Source organism: Camarhynchus parvulus, unplaced genomic scaffold, assembly GCF_901933205.1.
Source record: "Camarhynchus parvulus unplaced genomic scaffold, STF_HiC, whole genome shotgun sequence".
Lineage (NCBI taxonomy): Eukaryota > Metazoa > Chordata > Aves > Passeriformes > Thraupidae > Camarhynchus > Camarhynchus parvulus.
Window position 1 is genome coordinate 5,395 of NW_022148401.1, and position 18,431 is coordinate 23,825.

Below are 18,431 nucleotides of genomic sequence, written 5' to 3' on the forward strand. Positions count from 1 at the left end.
AAGCAGGACACACAAGCCCTGACTGCCATCCCCCAAACAACTCTCTCAAGGAGACATTTAAAAGGAATTACAATTATTTGTGTCCTCTGAGTTGGATGCACTGGAGAAATACCAACAGGAGATTTTTAGGAGCTCAAAACAACAAAACAGCCTTTACTGGCAACTTTAGAAAATCAGAGAAACTTTGGCAAATGGTTTAATATGACATTCAATCAACACAAAAACACTTCTCAAAGCATTAACTTGGCCCATTCAACTTCACAAACTCTTAGCCTGTTCAATTTAAAGTTAATCAAAATTTGCAGGAGGACAGAAATAGAAGTAGACACAGAAAGAAGACAAAAAAGATTTAGAGAAGCACACACACAGCTTCCAACTCCTGGATTCCAGTGGTGTTCAGATGGAAATTCCAAGAGGAGGTAGGGTCAAGATGTGTGCTTGCCTTGTGGTCAGCCTTCAATACCCCTTGGTCTCCCTGGGCCCTTCCCCCAGGTGGGACTTGGGCTCATTTGGTCCCTCAGGAGCTGGGCTGGGGCTGCAGAGGTGGCTGTGGAGCATTGCCTGTGCTGTGCCAGGGACTGGCAGCCACTGCTGGGCTGGGATAGAGGCTCTGGGGGGATTGGGGTTCCAGGGCAGGGCAGGGCTGGGGTTCCAGGGCAGGGCAAGGCTGGACCTGCCCCTTCCTCCCCCCCACACAGGAAATGTTTTGAGCCAACAATCTCCTCCAGTCTGTCACAACAGGGAATGTTGGAGGTGGAACCAAAATTTCATGGCTACCTGGACAAGGACAGTTCTTTTCCATAGGAAGAAAAGCCCCAGTTCTTGCTGCATTTTTTATTTGATTGCCTGGATTTGGTTTGGTTTTGTTGTTGCTTTGTTTCCTTGCTGTGCCTGAAGTGTCCAGTCAGGAGCAGAGTGACTCTTGCCAAGGAACTTTGTGCTGCTGTCCCTTAATATTCAATCTGGTTTTTGCTGCTCCCTTGCTGGGGATTTTTTCAGCGCTCTCAAGGCCTCGTTGGTAACAGGGTGAAGGAGCCCTGGCCCAGGCTCTGGCCCTGGGGGACACGGGGACGCTGCCGGGGGGTCCCTGTCCCCCTGTGCCACCCCCAGGGCCCCGGCCCCCCGTCCCCGTGTCAGGCTCTGGGGTCGATCTCGTGGAACATCCTCTGGGGGAGGCTGCGGGGCCGGGGGCGGGGGGACCCGGGGGGACAGGGGACCCCGCTGTGCACGAGCAGGGTTGGACTGCTCTGGGGGGAACTGTGAGGGGGGCCGGGGCAGAGTGACCTCCCCAGTGACCTCACACAGCCCCTGGGATGTCACACAGCCCCTGGGATGTCCCAGAGTCAAATCTGAGATGCCACACAGCACCCCTGTGATGTCACATTGCATCCTATGATGTCACACAGTCCTCTGTGATGTCACACAGTCCCTTGTGATGTTACACAACTGCTCTGTGATGTCACAGAAGACTCTGATGTCAAAGTGTCACACTGCGATGTCACAGTCTGTTCTGTGATGTCACAACCTGCTCTATGATGTTACACAGCCACCCAGTGATGTCACAACCCACTCTCTGATGTCATAGAGCCACCCTCTATGATGGCAGGATCTGCTCTATGGCCTCACACCCTACTCTGTGATGTCACAGACAGCTGTGTGATGTCACAACCCCCCTCAGTGATGCCACAAAACCCTCTCTGTGATGTCATACTGCCACTCTGTAATGTCACAGCACACACTTTGACCTCACAGCCTGCTCCATGATGTCATACAGCCATGCCATGATGTCACAGCCTGCTCTGTGATGTCACAGAATCCCCTCTGTGATGCTGTAGCTGCTCAGTGACCTCACACAACAAACTCTGTGATGTCACAGCCCAACCTGTGACCTCACACAGCCCACTCTGTGCTGTCACACAGCCCCTTGCTGACATCCCAGCTGCTCTGTGCCTCTATGACACAGCCACAGAGGTGCTGCTGTGACACAGCCCCCTCTGGGACATGCCACAGCCCCTGGCAGTGCTGAGCCCCTGTGAGCTCTGTCTGTGCCCTGCTGGTGTCCCTGAGGGGCCCTGGCAGTGCCCCAGCCCTGCTGGGCTGTGCACAGGAGCTGCTCCTGGCCAGAGCTGTCTCTCTGCAGCGCTGCCCTTGCCAGGAGCTGCCTCTGGGCCAGGAGCCCGGCCCAGCTCAGCAGCACAGACACAGCACCAGGACTTTAATGACCCTCTGGGGCTTTGGTGCTCTTTGCATCAGACCCAGTCCCTCAGGGTGTGCTCAAAAAACTGCTGCTCAAAAAGAGATTGGCTCTGAAGTTTTCTTGAAGGGTTAATGGGTCCCTTTCAAGGACAGGACTCATGCTGTCCCCAGGTTCCCTAGAGCAGAACACTGGTGGCAGTGATGACAGGTGGGGACAAGCAAGGGAAAGGTGTCTCTGGTGCTGAGCAAACCTGCGCCTCTGTCCCTGCAGGCTGTCGGCATCCCCCGGCTGCCCCACCTGGCTGGCCCCTTCCTTTGCTGACAGCTCTGCCTCCTGCCTGCCTCTGCCTGCCCACACAAAGCCTTGGGCTGCTCCAGGCTCCTGCTGGGGACGTGCTGCACCACAGCCCTGCCCTGGCAGGGAAATTCCTTTCTCCTGGTGTCCACTCTGGGCCTCCCCAGCTGCCCTTGGTGCTATTATGTCTTCTTCAGGCTCATTCCCACTATGAAGAAAAGCTCCAGCCTCTCTGACACCACCCTTCCATCCCTCCCAGGCTATTCCTGTTCTGTCCTCAGTCTCCACACCACTGAGCCCAGAGCCTGCAGACTCTCCCTGCTGGTTTTGTGATGAGGCCTCCAAACCCCATCTTGGGAGATTTTTGGGTCCACTCCAAGGTCTGTGAAAATGGAAAAATAGTGGTCAAAATTATTTTCTCCCAAATCTTGCAGTGACAGAACAAGGGTCAATATCTCTAAACTGAATGAGGACAAATTAACATTTGTTAGAAGGAGGAAATATTTACTGTTATGAAAGTGGCACAAAACTGCAGCTGTTTTTCCAGAGAATTGGATTCCCCATCCCAGGAATTGTCCAAGATCAGGAGCTTTGTGCAGCCTGACCCAGTGAAACCCTCTCATCCCCAGGGACAGAATTCCTGTAGTGTGGGTTCTCTGATGTGCTGGGTGCCCTCACAACGCTTCTGGCCAGAATGTCTGCTGAGGGCAGCCAGGCTGCTGCAGGGGCAGTGACCTCACAGCCATCACCATGGCAGCCCTGTCCCCTGGGCCTGGCTCTGCCCTTTCCTCTGCCCCTGCCTTGGCTCTGCTGGCATGAAGAGTTTTGTCATTAATATCTTGTCCCCGAGGTGCTGGGGCCAGTGGCTTCCCAGTCAGGCTCCTGGAGCAGCAGTGGCTTTTCAGAGCCCAGCCAGGAATGAGCCCTGAGGCAGCAGCTCTGCAGTGGTGGCCACCAGGCCGGGCTGCCAAGGGAGGCTTCTGGCCATGGCCTGCAAGCAGCTGCTGCTGCCAAGGTGCCTTTGGTGCCTCAGGCTGTCCCTGGCACAGCTCCCAGCACGGCACTCTGCCCTTGTGCCCGAGGCCTTCCCTGTGCTGGGGCTGGCCTGGGGCTGTTCCTGCAGCGGGACCTGCCCTGCTGATGGCACAGGAAAGGCAGTTCCTGCTGGAGCAGGAGGCTCTGCCTGCAATGGGCTCCAGCAACCCCAGCAAGGCCCTGTTTGACCCCAAAATTGCTGCTTTTGGGGTGAATAATGCAGAAACCAACCTATATTCCCAAAGTTCAACATCCTGTTATAGCTGTGGCAGAGCTGGAAAAACTGTGGACAACCAATGACACCACTGGTTCTGCAGATCTTGAGCTGGTCAATCTGACTGACATCAGCAATCAATCAAAGCCCCTGTCCCAAATTTTAATAGCATATCCTGGTATTTCCTTCATCAAGGTCACTGCTCCAGGTGGGACAAATTGGTCTGTTAAGGACATCAATTCTGCACCTGTCCACAGTTCTTTTGAAATAATTTGCTAGTTCTATACAAATTATCTACATCCTGGGCTGGGATTTAGATCAATTTTCTCCCATTACCATAATGGATAATACATATAGATATAAATATATTGGTTTGTCAAGGGGTCCTTTAGGACTGCTATAAAGGGTTTATTTCCAACTTTTTATTCTTTCCAAAAATGGTGGCTGCTGGGTGTCATTTCCCTCCAGCCTCATTTGGGGACTCTGTGGGGGCATTGGGGCTCCTTTCTGCACCTCAGACCCAAAGGAAATAAACGCTTTTGCCTGAAGCTCCCACTGTGCCCATGACAGGAACCCCTGTGAGTGTCTGGGACATCCCGGCTCTTTGGCAGCCTGGGCACTCCTGGGATGTCACCGTGGAGCCCCCGTGAGTGCCTGTGACAGATCGGTGCCTTTGCAGCCCAAGGTGCCCTGGGATGTCACCATGGAATGGCTGGGACTGCCTCTGACCACAGGGCTCTTTACCATGCCCAGAAAGCCCTGGGAGGTCTCCATGGAGCCCCTGTCTGTGCCTGTGACATTCCAGCTCTGGAACAGCCTGGAGACTCTTGGAAAGTCCCCATGGAACCCCTCTGAGGGCCTGTGACAAATCTGATCCTTAGCAGGCAACCATCACCAGGCCCCTGTTGCTATGGTGAGTTTCCATGGCAACCATCACCAGCCCCCTGTTGCTATGGTCAGTTTCCATGGCAACCATCACCAGCCCCCTGTTGCTATGGTCAGTTTCCATGGCAACCATCACCAGGCCCCTGTTGCTATGGTCAGTCCCTCGGCAGCTCCATGGAGACCCCATGCCAGGGGTGGTTGCCATGGACACCAGCTCAGGCCTGCAGCCAGAGCCCGTTGCCATGGCAACCATTGGCAGCCCCATCCCCAGGCTCATGGGATCCCAGAAGCACAGAATTGGCTGAGCTGGGAGGGACCCATCAGGATCCTCCAGTCCAACTGCTGGCCCTGCACAGGACAGCCCAACAATGCCAGCCTGGGCCTGGCAGCGCTGTCCAAACGCTGCTGGAGCTCAGAGAGCCCTGGAGCTGGGAGCCTTCCCTGGGGAGCCTGGGCAGGGCCCCAGCAGCCTCTGGGCAAAAACCTTTTCCTGACATCCAAGCTGAGCCTGCCCCGACTCAGCTGCAGCCGTTCCCTCCACTCCTGTCCCTGGGCACCAGAGGGAAGAGGTTCCCACAGCCCCAGCCAGGGACCCGCTCCCAAGGCTGTTGCCATGGCCACCAGGGCTGGCACCAGCTGGGATGCTCGGTTTCCACGGGCCGGGCTTCAGGAATGGGATTCCCCAATTTCCTGCTCCCGCTAAAACCGCGCTGCCCTCGCTGCCCTCCTGCCTCCCATGGAAAGCACAAAAGGCAAAGATCCCAGGCTGGGATAAGAACAATTTACTGGGAACAGCAACGAGATAAGGAACAAACAGAACAGAAACAATACTGCTAACAGAAGGGATAAATAAAACTGTTTACAGGGAAAACTAGATCAACAGCTGCCTCTTCCCGGCAACGTATTTCCTCCTGCCTGGAAAGGAGACCCTTCTCCTCCGGGGAGAGAGAGAGGAAGTCCCTGCCCCTGGCAATGACCTGAGGTGGGAGTGAATGTAATGCCACGGCCATGGCCAGACCCTGATGTTCCTCAATTCTACCTCAGGTCATTGGCAGAGGCAGGGAAATGGACAGGTGTCTTCCCAGCATGGATCACAGGGAACATGGATCACCAGGGCTCTTCCCAACGTGGATTTTCCAATGAGGGATGAAGTTGGAGCAGTGCACGAAGCTCTTCCTGCAGTCGGGGCTCTCACAGGGCTTCCCTTACCGGTGCCTCCGTTGGTGTCGGGTAAAGAACGAGCGGTCTGAGAAGCTCTTCCCACACTGGGGACACTCGTAGGGCCTCTCCCCAGTGTGGATGCGCCGGTGGGTGACGAGGGTGGAGTTGTGCTTGAAGCCAATCCCGCAGTCGGGGCAGCAGAAGGGCCTCTCCTCGGTGTGAATTCGTTTATGTACAAGGAGATGGGAGCTGGTGTGAAACCTCTTCTGACACTCGGGGCACTCATAGGGCCTCTCCCCAGTGTGGAACCTCTGGTGGACAACCAGGTCAGACCTGTGGCTGAAACTCATCCCACATTCCAAGCACTCGTAGGGCCATTCCCCAGTGTGGATCCTCTGGTGGCAGGTCAGGTTGAATCTCTTCCTGAAGCGCTTCCCACACTCCAAGCACTCATGGGGCCTCTCACTGTCATGAAGCTGCTCCTGAGCCACCAGCTCTGAGCTCTGGTTGGATCTCCAGCTGCCTTCCTGGCTCAGGGTGGGTCTTTCCTCCTCAGAGCACCCTGGGCTGGGTTTGGAGCCCCTCCTCCTCTGGGCTCTCCCAGGCTTTTCCTCCCCTTTGGATTCCTGCACTGTGGAGCCGCCCAAAACAGCCTCTTCCATGAGGTTCTGCTGTGGGGATTTGTCCTCCCTGGTCTCCATCCTCAGCTCCTTGCCTGGGGGAGGAAGGACAAGGAGAGGATGGGATTTGCCTCCGTGCCAGAGGGAAGGGGAAGGAGATCCCCCCAGTGCATCCCCAGCAGGACGGGGTTGGCAGCAGGGTTGTCCTGCAGCTGGGGGCTGTGCTGGGCTGGGAGATGGAGCAGGAGAGAGGGGGAAAGGGGCACTGACTTCCTCCTCACCTGCCTGGGTGTCCTCGGGCATCTTCCTCTTCTTCGCAGCCTTTTCCTCCTCCATCCAGCCAAGGTTTGGGAATGGGAAATCCTGGTTTGGGGAAAAACAAGGTGTGAATGCCTTGGTTGGGGATTCCTCCTGCCCAAGTCCATCTCTAGAAGTCATCTGGTGTCCATAAAACCTCCAAAAATCAAGAGTGAATCAAAAAGCCACCAGGAGTTCCGTCTTTCCAGTCTCATCCCCTGGGGTTCTGGTGGCTCCCTGCCTCAGGGCTGCTGGGGATCCCATGGGTCCTGGGGATCCCCCTCTCCCCAGGGTCCTGCTTAGGGATGCTGGGGGGTTTCGGGATCCCCCTCTCCAGCCGTTCCTCAATCCAGCCACTTGGGGCTCCTTCCTCTTCCCACCGCCCTGTCCTGGTTTAGGGCAAATTTGGGAGAAATCCTCCAAAGGGGTTTCCTCTAAAAAGCAAATTCAAGCAGCCCCTACCCCCAGCCAGATCAGAAAAATATTTCCTTGGACAAAAGTGCAAAAACCTGTTTATTTAACAGGCAAAGCATTCACCAGCACAAAAAATGAACAATACTAAACAATAAAACCTCTTGCCGCTACAAAAGAGATGAAGAACTCAAAAAGTCCCTCTGTGGGCTGTAGCTCAGGTCACTCAGTCTCTTATCAGTCTCTTATCAGTCCCTCCAGTGCTGGAAATGCCCTGGCCCAAGCTTGGCCAGGTGGGCCACAGGTGGGAGCTGCCGGTGGTGTTCTGGGTGTTCAGTGCAGAGCAGGTTTAAACAGCTCCAAAGAAAAAGAAAAACAACAGCTGGGGGAACTTCTCTGCCTCAGCGAGCTAAAAACGAACTAAAAGCAAAGGAGAGCTCTGTCCTGCTGTAGGTCCACAGACAACTGATACATTAGGTTTTAAGTTTTTCTGTTCTGTTTTGATGTGCAGCTTTTAGCTTTATATTAAGTGTTACTGGGATCTTTTCTCAGGGTGGTGAAGACAAAACAATCCTGGAGACTCAAGGACAATCTCATCGAACTTCAGGCCCAAAGCATAAACAATGTGGAAAGAGGAGGCAGGCAAGCAAGCAAGCAAGGAGGATGAAACTTTGTAATTTGAAGCTATTAACTGGGCAGTTAACTCCTAAATGCAAAGGGACTAAAATTTATAAAAATGTGAGAGCCCGTGACAGAGCCCTTTTGCTCCCATCTTGGAGCCATCTGGGCAGAGCCATAATTGTGGCTCCTGTGCTGCCTGAGCGTGGCCTTTGAAGGCACTTCAATAAAAATCCACTTTATTCCTCTTAGCTCCGTGTGGTCTCTGTTCCAGCTCCTTAAGGCACCACAACAGTCCAGGAGCCGGAATGTGGAGGAGTGAGTGCAGTGTATGGAAACAAACTGCAGCTTCTTCCTCCTCCCCTTCGCTCTCAGAACCGGCCTTAAAGGTGCAGAACTCATTTCTGGGCTAAACGGACCGATGGGGTACGAGCATCATGAAGTCACCCCAGGACACGGCCCTGTCAGGGTCAGGGGTCCCGTCCCCCGCCTCATCTCCGGGCTGCGGGGGTCCCCAGCTCCGCTATCGCCCCTTCCCCTCTCCCCGCCCCGGGGGTCCCCGTTCCACAGCCCCGGCTCTCACGGGGATCCCCAAAACCAATGTCCCGCCCCGTCGGTACCGGGCCATCCCCACGTGGAGCCCCGGGACCCTCCCGAGGGGCGATCGCGGCTCCTGTCCCCCCGGAAAAGCTCCTCTGAGGGAGCCCGGAGATATCCGGGGCTCGAGTCCGGGATCTGCCGGCTCCGAACACTCTCCAAAAAATCCTCCCGGAGAGCCCTGGCTGGAGCCGGGGCGGGCTCGGCCTCCGCCCTCACCTGCGGCTCGGGGCTGGGGGCGATGCTCCCGGGGCAGGGGGTGCTGCAGGCTCAGCGTGCGGGCGCTGCGAGCGCCGGGATTCTCCCGCTCCTGCTCCTGCTCCTCCTGTCCCTCCTCTTCCCCCGCATTTCCTCCGCTCCCAGCCCGGACCCCCCTTTCCCACCCCTCTGCCCCGCGGCCCCGCAGCACCGGCTGCTGGGTGGGGAGCCCCGATCGGCCGGGGGGGGCGGGCAGGGGGGCTCGGGGACCCCCCCGGGGCGGATCCGTCCCCCCGGCCCGAGCCCCAAACTCCGCTCCGGGGCCGCTGGGCTCTGCGGGTCCGCCTGGCAACCGGTGAGTCATCGGCGAGAAAAGCTCTGGTTGGCTGGAAATTGTTCAGCGCGTTCTCTGATTGGCTGGAACTGTGAGGGGCGCTGCGCCCTGCGGGTGTTCCTGCGAGCTGCGGAGTCGGGCCGGAGCCTTTTCCTATTTCTTTCTGTCCCTCTGAGACCTCTTTTCTATTTCTTTCTCTACCCCTGAGACCTCATTCCTATTTCTTTCTGTCTCTCTGAGACCTCTTCCCGATTTGTTTCTCTCCCTTTCTCCTTCCCATTTCTTGTTCAGTTCAGTCCAAGTTCGAGCAGATCCGCAGGTTGCATTCCCATGGTCTCATTTGTACCTTCACTGGGGCAGAGGCGTCTCTCCCTCGTGAAATCGTAACCCATGGGCAGGGTCCCTTCCCACTCCAATCGTTCCGTCGGGGACTCGATTCCCTTCTTGCCTCTGCTTCCAGCTGGGAAGGTGCTGGAAAATGGCAAAGCCACCTTTGCTGTGTGCTCTGGGAGCCCACAGAGCTGCTGGACCTTGTCCCCTGGCCCTGCACAGCTCCTTGGGAGGCACGGCAGGAGCAGCACCCTGGCAGCCTCGGGAATGCCCCTCTGGCATCCATGGCACACACTCCCAGGGGCTGGAATTCCAGTTCCCAGCCAGGAAAAGATGTTCCTGCCCTGGAAGGCAAAGCTCTCAAGAAGGAGCCAAAAGCCAAGTGGAGCAAGATCTTACAGTGACATTTCACTGCCAGCCTTCATAACTTCACCCATGGTTGTTGTAGCTCCTGGGTTGGGAATTAAATCAGGGCAGGGTCTTTGGTGGGAGCTGCCCTGGGTCAAGGGAGACACTGAGAGAGAAACAGAGCAGGCAAAGAGAGGCAGGAGAGAAAGGAGGGCACAAACACAATCAGCTGAGAAGGTGGCACTTTGAAAAACAAACTGGAACTGACTGAAAATGAATGGGACGGAAAGAAATAATTTTGTAACTTTATTTCCTATCAAAACACAATTTCCTCCCATTCTCACAAGCCTCCTCCCAGTGTCATTCAGCAGGGCTGTTAGAAAGTCCTTCGTTCTGGGTGGATGTTCCAGGCTGCAGTCACAAGGAAACAGCGAATGGGGATTTTCCTGCTCCTGGGGAGTTTGACATCCTCAGCTGAGGAGAGGAGGAGGCACCAGAAGAAAAAGGCAGCTGGGCTTCATCCTTCCACAGGAAAGAGAGGAGGGGTGAAATCTCTCCTCCTGTCTGCAGCTGCTCCCACAGGGATGTGAGGGCTGATCCCAGAGCCCCAAGGGTCACAGTCAGGGCTGCCCTCAGGGAATGCTCGCCTGGTATTGAGGGGCAGCGTGGGAGCACCTGGATCTTGGGGCACCCAGCTGCCCCCCCATGTTTGGAGGTGCCTGAGGAGGGCTGGGACGATGCCAGGGACATCCTGCAGTGACATCCCCCCTGTCCTGCTCTGGGTGAGCTCAGTCCCAAACCTGACCCTGATCCTGGTCTCAATCTCACTCCATGTTCAGACACACTCACAGTTCTGTATTTAATCTCATCCCACTGCCAGACTCGTCTGGCCCCAGACCCAATCCCAACCCCAGCCCTAAAGCCAATCCCATGTCCAGCCTTAACCCCAATCCCAGCTCTAATCCAAATCTCAGCCCCAACTCCAAGCCCAGCCCCAATTCCAGCCCCTTCCTAAATCCTCAGCCCCAAACCAAATCCCAGGTTCAGCCCTTCTGGGGGTTTGGGGGTGTCTGTGTCCCTCTGAGCCCGATGATGTTTGGGTGGGGTCACAGCAGGGCTGAGAGGGACAGAGACCCCCCCGGCCTCCCCAGGGCTGAGAAGGTCGGAGAGCCCCCCAGCCCCGAGCAGCCTCAGCGGTGAGAGGGACACAGAGCCCCTGGTGCCCAGCCCTGCACAGGCATTGCCTGAGGCCAGAGGGATGGAGACCCCCCCGAGCATCCCCAGGGCGAGGGGACAGAGACCCCCGAGCATCCCTGGGCTGAGAGGGACAGAGACTGCCCCGAGCACCCCCTGGCACAGGGGTGAGAGGGAGGGAGAGCCCCCAGGCATTGCCTGGGTGAGAATGATGGAGACCCCTGGGGAATGGCCTGGGGACAGGGACACCCCTGGGGAATGGCCTGGGGTGGGGACACCCCTGGGGAATGGCCTGGGGTGACAGGGACAGGGACACCCCTGGGGAATGGCCTGGGGTGACAGGGACAGGGACACCCCTGGGGAATGGCCTGGGGGGGGGAATGGGGAATGGCCTGGGGTGACAGGGACAGGGACAGCCCCCCCAGGGACAGGGACAACCCCCCCCCTTCCCAAGCATCCCCCAGGGCGAGAGGCACAGAGACCCCTTGAGCATCCCCTGGGCACTGGACAAAATAAACTTGGCAGAAATCAAACTTAACTCTGCATAAATTACTTTGATGAATATTTGATTTTCCCACAAGTCACATGTGATGAAAACACAAACAAATCCCAAACATGAATAAACTGACAATAGAAGCAATTCTGTGGCAATTCCACGTTTCATTGGCCCCTGCACAGCTCCAGCTCAGCTGCTGGCAGTTTCTGATAAAAGAAAAGTGCAAATTTGGCCCAATACAGATATTATTAAAAGGAAGGGAAAGCTCTGTGTAGCTGTCACAAAGGTGACAGGGATGAAGAGAATAATGATTCTCACATTTGGCAAAGCCCCAAGCCTGGGAATTTGGGAGTTATTTGGGAATTTAGCTACTTGAGCTGGGCTTCTTGTGGGACTTTCAGCAGGCTTGTGTTCCTAACCTTGGACTGAATGAACCTTGTCAGTCTCGCTGGTAACATTTGCTGCATTTCCTCCTAAATTCCTTGAAGATTTTAAAAACTTTTCAAGGAAGGACAACAAAATATTTTCTTTACACTGGCCACCCACAATGGCCATTTTTCTCATCAGTTCTCCCATAAGTTGCTCAGAGGAAGCTGCATCCAAGTTTCCAAGAGTTCCTCCAGAGAGAAAACCACAACCTCCTCAGAGGAGGGAACCATGCTGTTGTCAAAGGCACTTGGGGTCCAAACAAAAGTGCCCTGAACTCACTGTGCCAAAATAATGTTGCAATCATGTTAAGAAAATTGTCAGAGAGATGCCTCTGCCCCAATTAAGGTGCAATGAGACCAAATCCAAAGTGGATTTTATTGAACAGTAAATGTGAGGCAGAGAGAGAGATGGAAAGAAAGAGAAAAGGGGGGAGAGCAAGGGAGTGACAGGGACAGAGACCTCCCCTGGGGCAGGGCAAGTGTGACATTGTCCCCTGTGTGTGTGGCCTTCCCGGGGTGGGGGTTTTACACCTGAGCCAGTTTGGGTAAGGGGGGGTGGTGTTCACCCCCGAGCAGGGATTACCCCACTGTTTCAGGTTGCAATGTAAGATGGAACCAAATGCATGTTTTCAATCCCCATCTTCATCAACTGCTATCAACAGGTGGGGCAGTGTTCTTTATCTCTTCCATGACTCAGCCCTGATAACGCCCTCCAGGGAGATATCTTCTGGGAATGGGCCATTGAGTGTCACTGCAGGACTGATCAAATTCCATCATCCCATTGTGGGATGCTCCGCCCAGGGGGAGGATCCAAGCATTCCTACCTGGATATAAGCTGAGCCTTGCAACACCAGGAGCAGCTTGCCTGCTGGATTCCCAGAGGACAAGAGCTCCAGAACCACCACTGGACCTTCAGAGGAAGACCAGACCCTTCTACAGGATCACTGCTGTGACAGAATCACGTTCATCACTCCAACAGGACTGCAGCCACCATTTAATGGGACTGCTGCCAGCACCCTGACCAACAGGGTGTCAGGTTATATCCTGACTCTGTCAGTTTAAGGCAGTGTTTCTGTATCATTGCCTTGATCTTCATTTTCTTATTAAATTGTAATTCTGATTAAGACTCTCCCCCAGGTTTGCTTTCAAACCAGTATAAAAGACAATGTGCGCACCCTTTGTTTTTTTCCCAAACCAGGATTTCCCATTCCCAAATCTTGATTGGATGGAGGAGGAGGCTGCGAGGAAGAGGAAGGAGCCCTGGGACACCCAGGCAGGTGAGGAGGAAGTCAGTGCCCCTTTCCCCCTCTCTCCTGCTCCATCTCCCAGCCCAGCATGGCCCCTGGCTGCAGGACAACCCTGCTGCCAACCCCGTCCTGCTGGGGATGCACTGGGGGGATCTCCTTCCCCTTCCCTCTGGCACGGAGGCAAATCCCATCCTCTCCTTGTCCTTCCTCCCACAGACAGGGAGCTGAGGATGGAGATCAGGGAGGAAAAATCTCCTTGGCAGAACCTGGAGGAAGAGGCCATTTTGAGCAACTCTAATGCACAGGAATCCAACAGGGAAGAAAAATCCCAGAGATCCCACAGGAGGAGGGGCTCCAAACCCAGCCCAGGGTTCTCTGAGGAGGAAAGACCCACCCTGAGCCAGGAATGTGGACAGAGCTTCAGCCAGAGCTCAGAGCCCATGGTCCATGAGCAGCTTCATGATGGGGAGAAGCGCCACAAGTGCTTGGAGTGTGGGAAGAGCTTCAGGCAGAGCAGCGCCCTGATCCGCCACCAGATGATCCACACTGGGGAATGGGCCTGGGGAAGGGCTTCAGCTACAGATCCACCCTTGTGACCCACCAACGCATCCACACTGGGGAGAGGCCCTACGAGTGTCCTCAGTGTCAGAAGAGGTTTCGGATCAGCTCCGATCTCTACAAGCACCAGCAGATTCACACGGATGTGAGGCCCTTCTGCTGCCCTGACTGCCGGGAAGGCTTCAAGCGCAAATCCGTCCTCATCAGGCACCGGCTCATCCACACTGGGGAGAGGCCCTAAGAGTGCCCCACATGTGGGAAGAGGTTTCAGACCAGCTCAAATCTCCGCCTGCATGAGCGGAGTCACACCGAGGAGAGGCCCTTCCTCTGCCATGATTGTGGGAAGGGCTTCAAGGCAAAATTCTCCCTCATCCGGCACCAGCACATCCACACTGGGGAGAGGCCCGATGAGTTCTCCACATCATGGCAAGAGCTTCTCCATGAGCTCGGACTTGATCAGACACCAATGGAGTCACCAGTAAGGGAAGTTTTGTGAGTGCCCCAACTGCAGGAAGAGCTACATGCACCGCTCCAGCTTCTTTCCCTATTGGAGGTCCCATGTTGGGAAGAGCCCTGGTGATCCATGTTCCCTGTGATCCATGCTGGGAAGACACCTGTCCCTTTTCCTGCCCCTCCCAATGACATGATGTGGGATGGAAGAACATGAGGGTCTGCCTATGGCCATGAATTACATTCATTCCCACCTCAGGTCATTGCCAGGGGCAGGAAAGGGACTCTTTCTCTCTCTCTCACTGAGGAGAAGGGTGTCCTTTCCAGATAGGGTGAAAACGTGGTGGTGAAGAGACAGTCAGTTGTGTTGAAGTTTTCCCTTTTTCTTATCCTTTCTGTTATCAGTATTGTTTCCTTTCTTGTTTGTTCCTTATCTCGTTGCTGTTCCCAATAAATTGTTCTTATCCCAGCCCGGGATCTTTGCCTTTTGTGCTTTCCATGGGAGGCGGGAGGGCAGCGAGGGCAGCGCAGTTTTAGCGGGAGCAGGAAATTGGGGAATCCCATTCCTGAAGCCCGGCCCGTGGAAACCGAGCATCCCAGCTGGTGCCAGCCCAGGTGGCCATGGCAACAGCCTTGGCACGGGGTCTCCATGCAGCTGCCAAGGGAATCAGACCATAGCAATAGGGGGCTGGTGATGGTTGTCATGGAAACTGACCACAGCAACAGGGGGCTGGTGATGGTTGCCATGGAAACTGACCATAGCAACAGGGACGGGTGATGGTTGCCTGCTAAAGATCAGATTTGTCACAGGCCCTCAGATCGGTTCCATGGGCACTTTCCAAGAGTCTCCAGGCTGTTCCAGAGCTGGAATGTCACAGGTACAGACAGAGGCTCCATGGAGACCTCCCAGGGCTTTCTGGGATGGTAAAGAGCCCTGTGGTCAGAGGCAGTCACAGCCATCCCATGGTGACATCCCAGGGCACCTTGGTCTGCTCAGGCACCGATCTGTCACAGGCACTCACGGGGGCTCCACGGTGACATCCCAGGAGTGCCCAGGCTGCCAAAGAGCCGGGATGTCCCAGACACTCACAGGGGTTCCTGTCATGGGCACAGTGGGAGCTTCAGGCAAAAGCTTTATTTCTTTATTGGAGAAACACCTGCTGAGTCATGAGGTGGAGAAATGACACCCAGCAGCCACCATGGATCCTCAAACCCCTGCAGGACCCCTAGACTTCTAAAATTCCTTCCAAGTGAGGAGACTGCGAGCAGCTGGAGCCAATTCCAGCCCCAGACTTTGTCAAAGGTGTAAAGGATTTGACAGGTGGAATTCAACTTTAACCCAATTTGTCCCACAGGATAAATGATGGAATACCAGATATAATTATATAGATTTGGCTCTGACTGATTCTGATCATGATCGGACAGAAAGATCTTAACCACAGTTACAGTTACAGTTATTTACTCCACAGTACAGGAGCTATAACAATTATTAGAATATTCTGCTCTAGGCAGCCAGAGTGACTCTTGCCAAGGAACTTTGTGCTGCTGTCCCTTCATATTCAATCTGGTTTTGCTGCTCCCTTGCTGGGGATTTTCAGCGCTCTCAAGGCCTCGTTGGTAACACTTGGGGTGGAAGGAGCCTGGCCAGGCTGGCCCTGTAAGGGGACAAGAGGGGCTGAGAGGTCCCTGTCCCTGGCCACCCAGGGCCGGCCCCGTCCCGTGTCAGGCTCAGGGTCGATCTCGTGGAACATCCTCTGGGGAGGCTGCCGGGGCCGGGGGACGGGGGGACAGGGGACCACCCCGCTGTGCACGAGCACCAGGGTTGGGGCTGTGGGGGGACTATGTGAGGGGGGCGGGGTGACCTCCCAGTGACCTCACACACAGCCCCTGGGATGCACAGCCCCTATAGGATGTCCCAGTCAAATCTGAAGGATACCCACATAGCACCTTGATGTCACATTGCATCCTATGATGTCACACAGTCCTCTATGCGTGCTTATGTTACACAACTGCTCTGTGTCACGAAGACTCTGATATCAGCGTCCCTTTTCGCGATATCACAGTCTGTTCTGTGATATGTCACAACCTGCTCTATGATGTTACACAGCCACCCAGTGATATCACAACCCACTCTCTGTGGCAGGCCACCCTCTCTATGATGGCAAGATCTGCTCAGCTCACCCCTACTCTGTGATGTCACAGACAGCTGTGTGATCACAACCCCCTCGTGATGCCACAAAACCCTCTCTGTGATCATACTGCCACTCTGTAATGTCACAGCTTGCACCTTTCACCTCACAGCCTGCTCCATGATGTCCTTACAGCCATGCCATGATTTGATGTCACGATCCCCTCTGTGATGCCATAGCTGCTCATTGACCTCACACAGCAAACTCATGTCCTGCAGTTGCCCAGCATATGAGCCACACAGCCCCTCTGTGTGCTGTCACTGGCCCTTGCTTGCCTGACCCAGCTCAGTACTCTATGACAGAGGGGGGTGCTGAGGCATGGAAGAGATAAAGAACACTGCCCCACCTGTTGATAGCAGTTGATGAAGATGGGGATTGAAAACATGCATTTGGTTCCATCTTGCATTGCAACCTGAAACAGTGGGGTAATCCCTGCTCAGGGGGTGAACACCACCCCCCTTACCCAAACTGGCTCAGGTGTAAAACCCCCACCCCGGGAAGGCCACACACACAGGGGACAATGTCACACTTGCCCTGCCCCAGGGGAGGTCTCTGTCCCTGTCACTGCCTTGCTCCCCCGCTTTTCTCTTTCTTTCCATCACTCTCTCTACCTCACAATTCCTGTTCAATAAAATCCACTTTGGATTTGGTCTCGTTAGTGCCTTAATTGGGGCAGAGTCATCTCTCTAACAATTTTCTTAACCAGACTGCAACATTATTTTGGCACAGTGAGTTCAGGGCACTGTGCCTTTGACAACAGCATGGTTCCCTCTGAGGTGGTTGTGGTTTTTTCTGGAAGAACTCTTGGAAACTTGGATACAGTCCCTCCTTCCTCCTGGGGAATTTATTGGAGAACTGATGAGGAAAATGGCTGTTGTGGGTGGCCACTGAAGAACAAAATATTTTGTTGTCCTTCCTTGAAAAGTTTGTTAAAATCACAGGAGGAGAGGGAGCAAATGATACCAGCGAGACTGACAAGGTTCATTTACTCCAAGGTGAGGAACACAAGGGTGCTAGAAGTCCCACAGGAAGCCCAGCTCAAGTAGCTGAATTCCCAAATAACTCCAGCCAGGGCTCTCTGGGAGGATTTTTCTGGAGAGTGTTCGGAGCCGGCAGATCCCGGACTCGAGCCCCGGATATCTCCGGCCCTCAGAGGAGCTTTTCGGGGAACAGGAGCCGCGATCGCCCCTCGGGAGAGGTCCCGGGGCTCCACGGGGGATGGCCCGGTACCGCGGGGGGACATTGGTTTTAGGGATCCCGTGAGAGCCGGGCTGTGGAGCGGGGACCTCGGGCGGGAGAGGGGAAGGGGCTGATAGCGAGCTGGGGACCCCGGCAGCCGGAGATGAGGCGGGACAGAACCCCTGACCCTGACAGGGCCGTGTCCTGGGGTGACTTCATGATGCTCGTACCCCATCGGTCCGTTTAGCCCAGAAATGAGTTCTGCACCTTTAAGGCCGGTTCTGAGTGAAGGGAGGAGGAAGAAGCTGCAGTTTGTTTCCAGAAACTGCACTCACTCCTCCACATTCCTGCTCATGGATGGACCAACAGCAAGACATAGCTCTCCTTTGCTTTTAGTTAGTTTTTAGCTCTCTGAGGCAGAGAAGTTCCCCAAATGTTGTTTTTCTTTTCTTTGGTGCTGTTTAAACCTGCTCTAAACTCAACACCCAGAACACCACCGGCAGCTTGCACCTGTTGCCCACCTGGCTGAGCCTGGGCCTCAGCATATCCAGCACTGGAGGGACTGCTAAGAGACTGCTAAGAGACTGATAAGAGACTGCTAAGAGACTGCTAAGAGACTGATAAGAGACTGAGTGACCCGAGCTACAGCCCAACGGAGGGACTTGCGGAGTTTCTCATCTATTTTGGAGTAGCAGGAGGTTTTATTCCTTAATATTGTTCAATTTTCGTGCTGTGAATTCTTTGCCTGGTAAATAAAGTTTTTTCCACTTTTCTCCAAGGAAGTATTTTCCCAGACTGGCTGAGTGTCGGGCTGCTGAATCTGCATTCTAGAGGAAATTAGTTTTGCAGGTTTTCAAACAAATTTGCCTTAAACCAGGACAGGGTGGTGGAAAGAAGGGGGAACCCCAAGTGGCTGCATTGAGGGGAGGCTGGAGAGGGGGACCCTGGGACCCGAAAATCCCAAAGAATCCAAAAGCAGGACCCTGGAGAGGGGAGATCTCCAGGACCCATGGGATCCCCAGCAGCCCTGAGATGGGGGAACACCAGAACCCGAGAGGGATGAGACTGGAAATGGAAAATTCCTGGTGGCTTTTCTTTATTCACTCTTGATTTTAGACATTAGGGACTCTAGAAATGGACTTGAGTGGGAG

General features: G+C 54.8%; 1 protein-coding gene across 1 annotated transcript; it reads right to left on the minus strand.

The window, feature by feature from the left end:
- Positions 1 to 5,398: 5,398 nt before the first annotated feature.
- On the minus strand, positions 5,399 to 8,670 carry LOC115916718 (zinc finger protein 3-like). Its single transcript, XM_030970456.1, has 3 exons — positions 8,549 to 8,670; positions 6,688 to 6,769; positions 5,399 to 6,501 (listed from the first exon to the last, which is right to left on the minus strand). Exons 2-3 carry the CDS (start codon positions 6,740 to 6,742, stop codon positions 5,831 to 5,833), a joined length of 726 nt encoding a protein of 241 aa, XP_030826316.1. The 5' UTR covers positions 6,743 to 6,769; positions 8,549 to 8,670; the 3' UTR covers positions 5,399 to 5,830.
- Positions 8,671 to 18,431: the final 9,761 nt, after the last annotated feature.

Excerpts from the sequence above, each read along its gene's own strand:
- LOC115916718 (XM_030970456.1), bottom strand. The coding sequence starts at position 6,742 with ATGGAGGAGGAAAAGGCTGCGAAGAAGAGGAAGATGCCCGAGGACACC. Across the intron at positions 6,502-6,687 it reads GCCCGAGGACACCCAGGCAG|GCAAGGAGCTGAGGATGGAG; the intron begins GTGAGGAGGAAG and ends TTCCTCCCCCAG.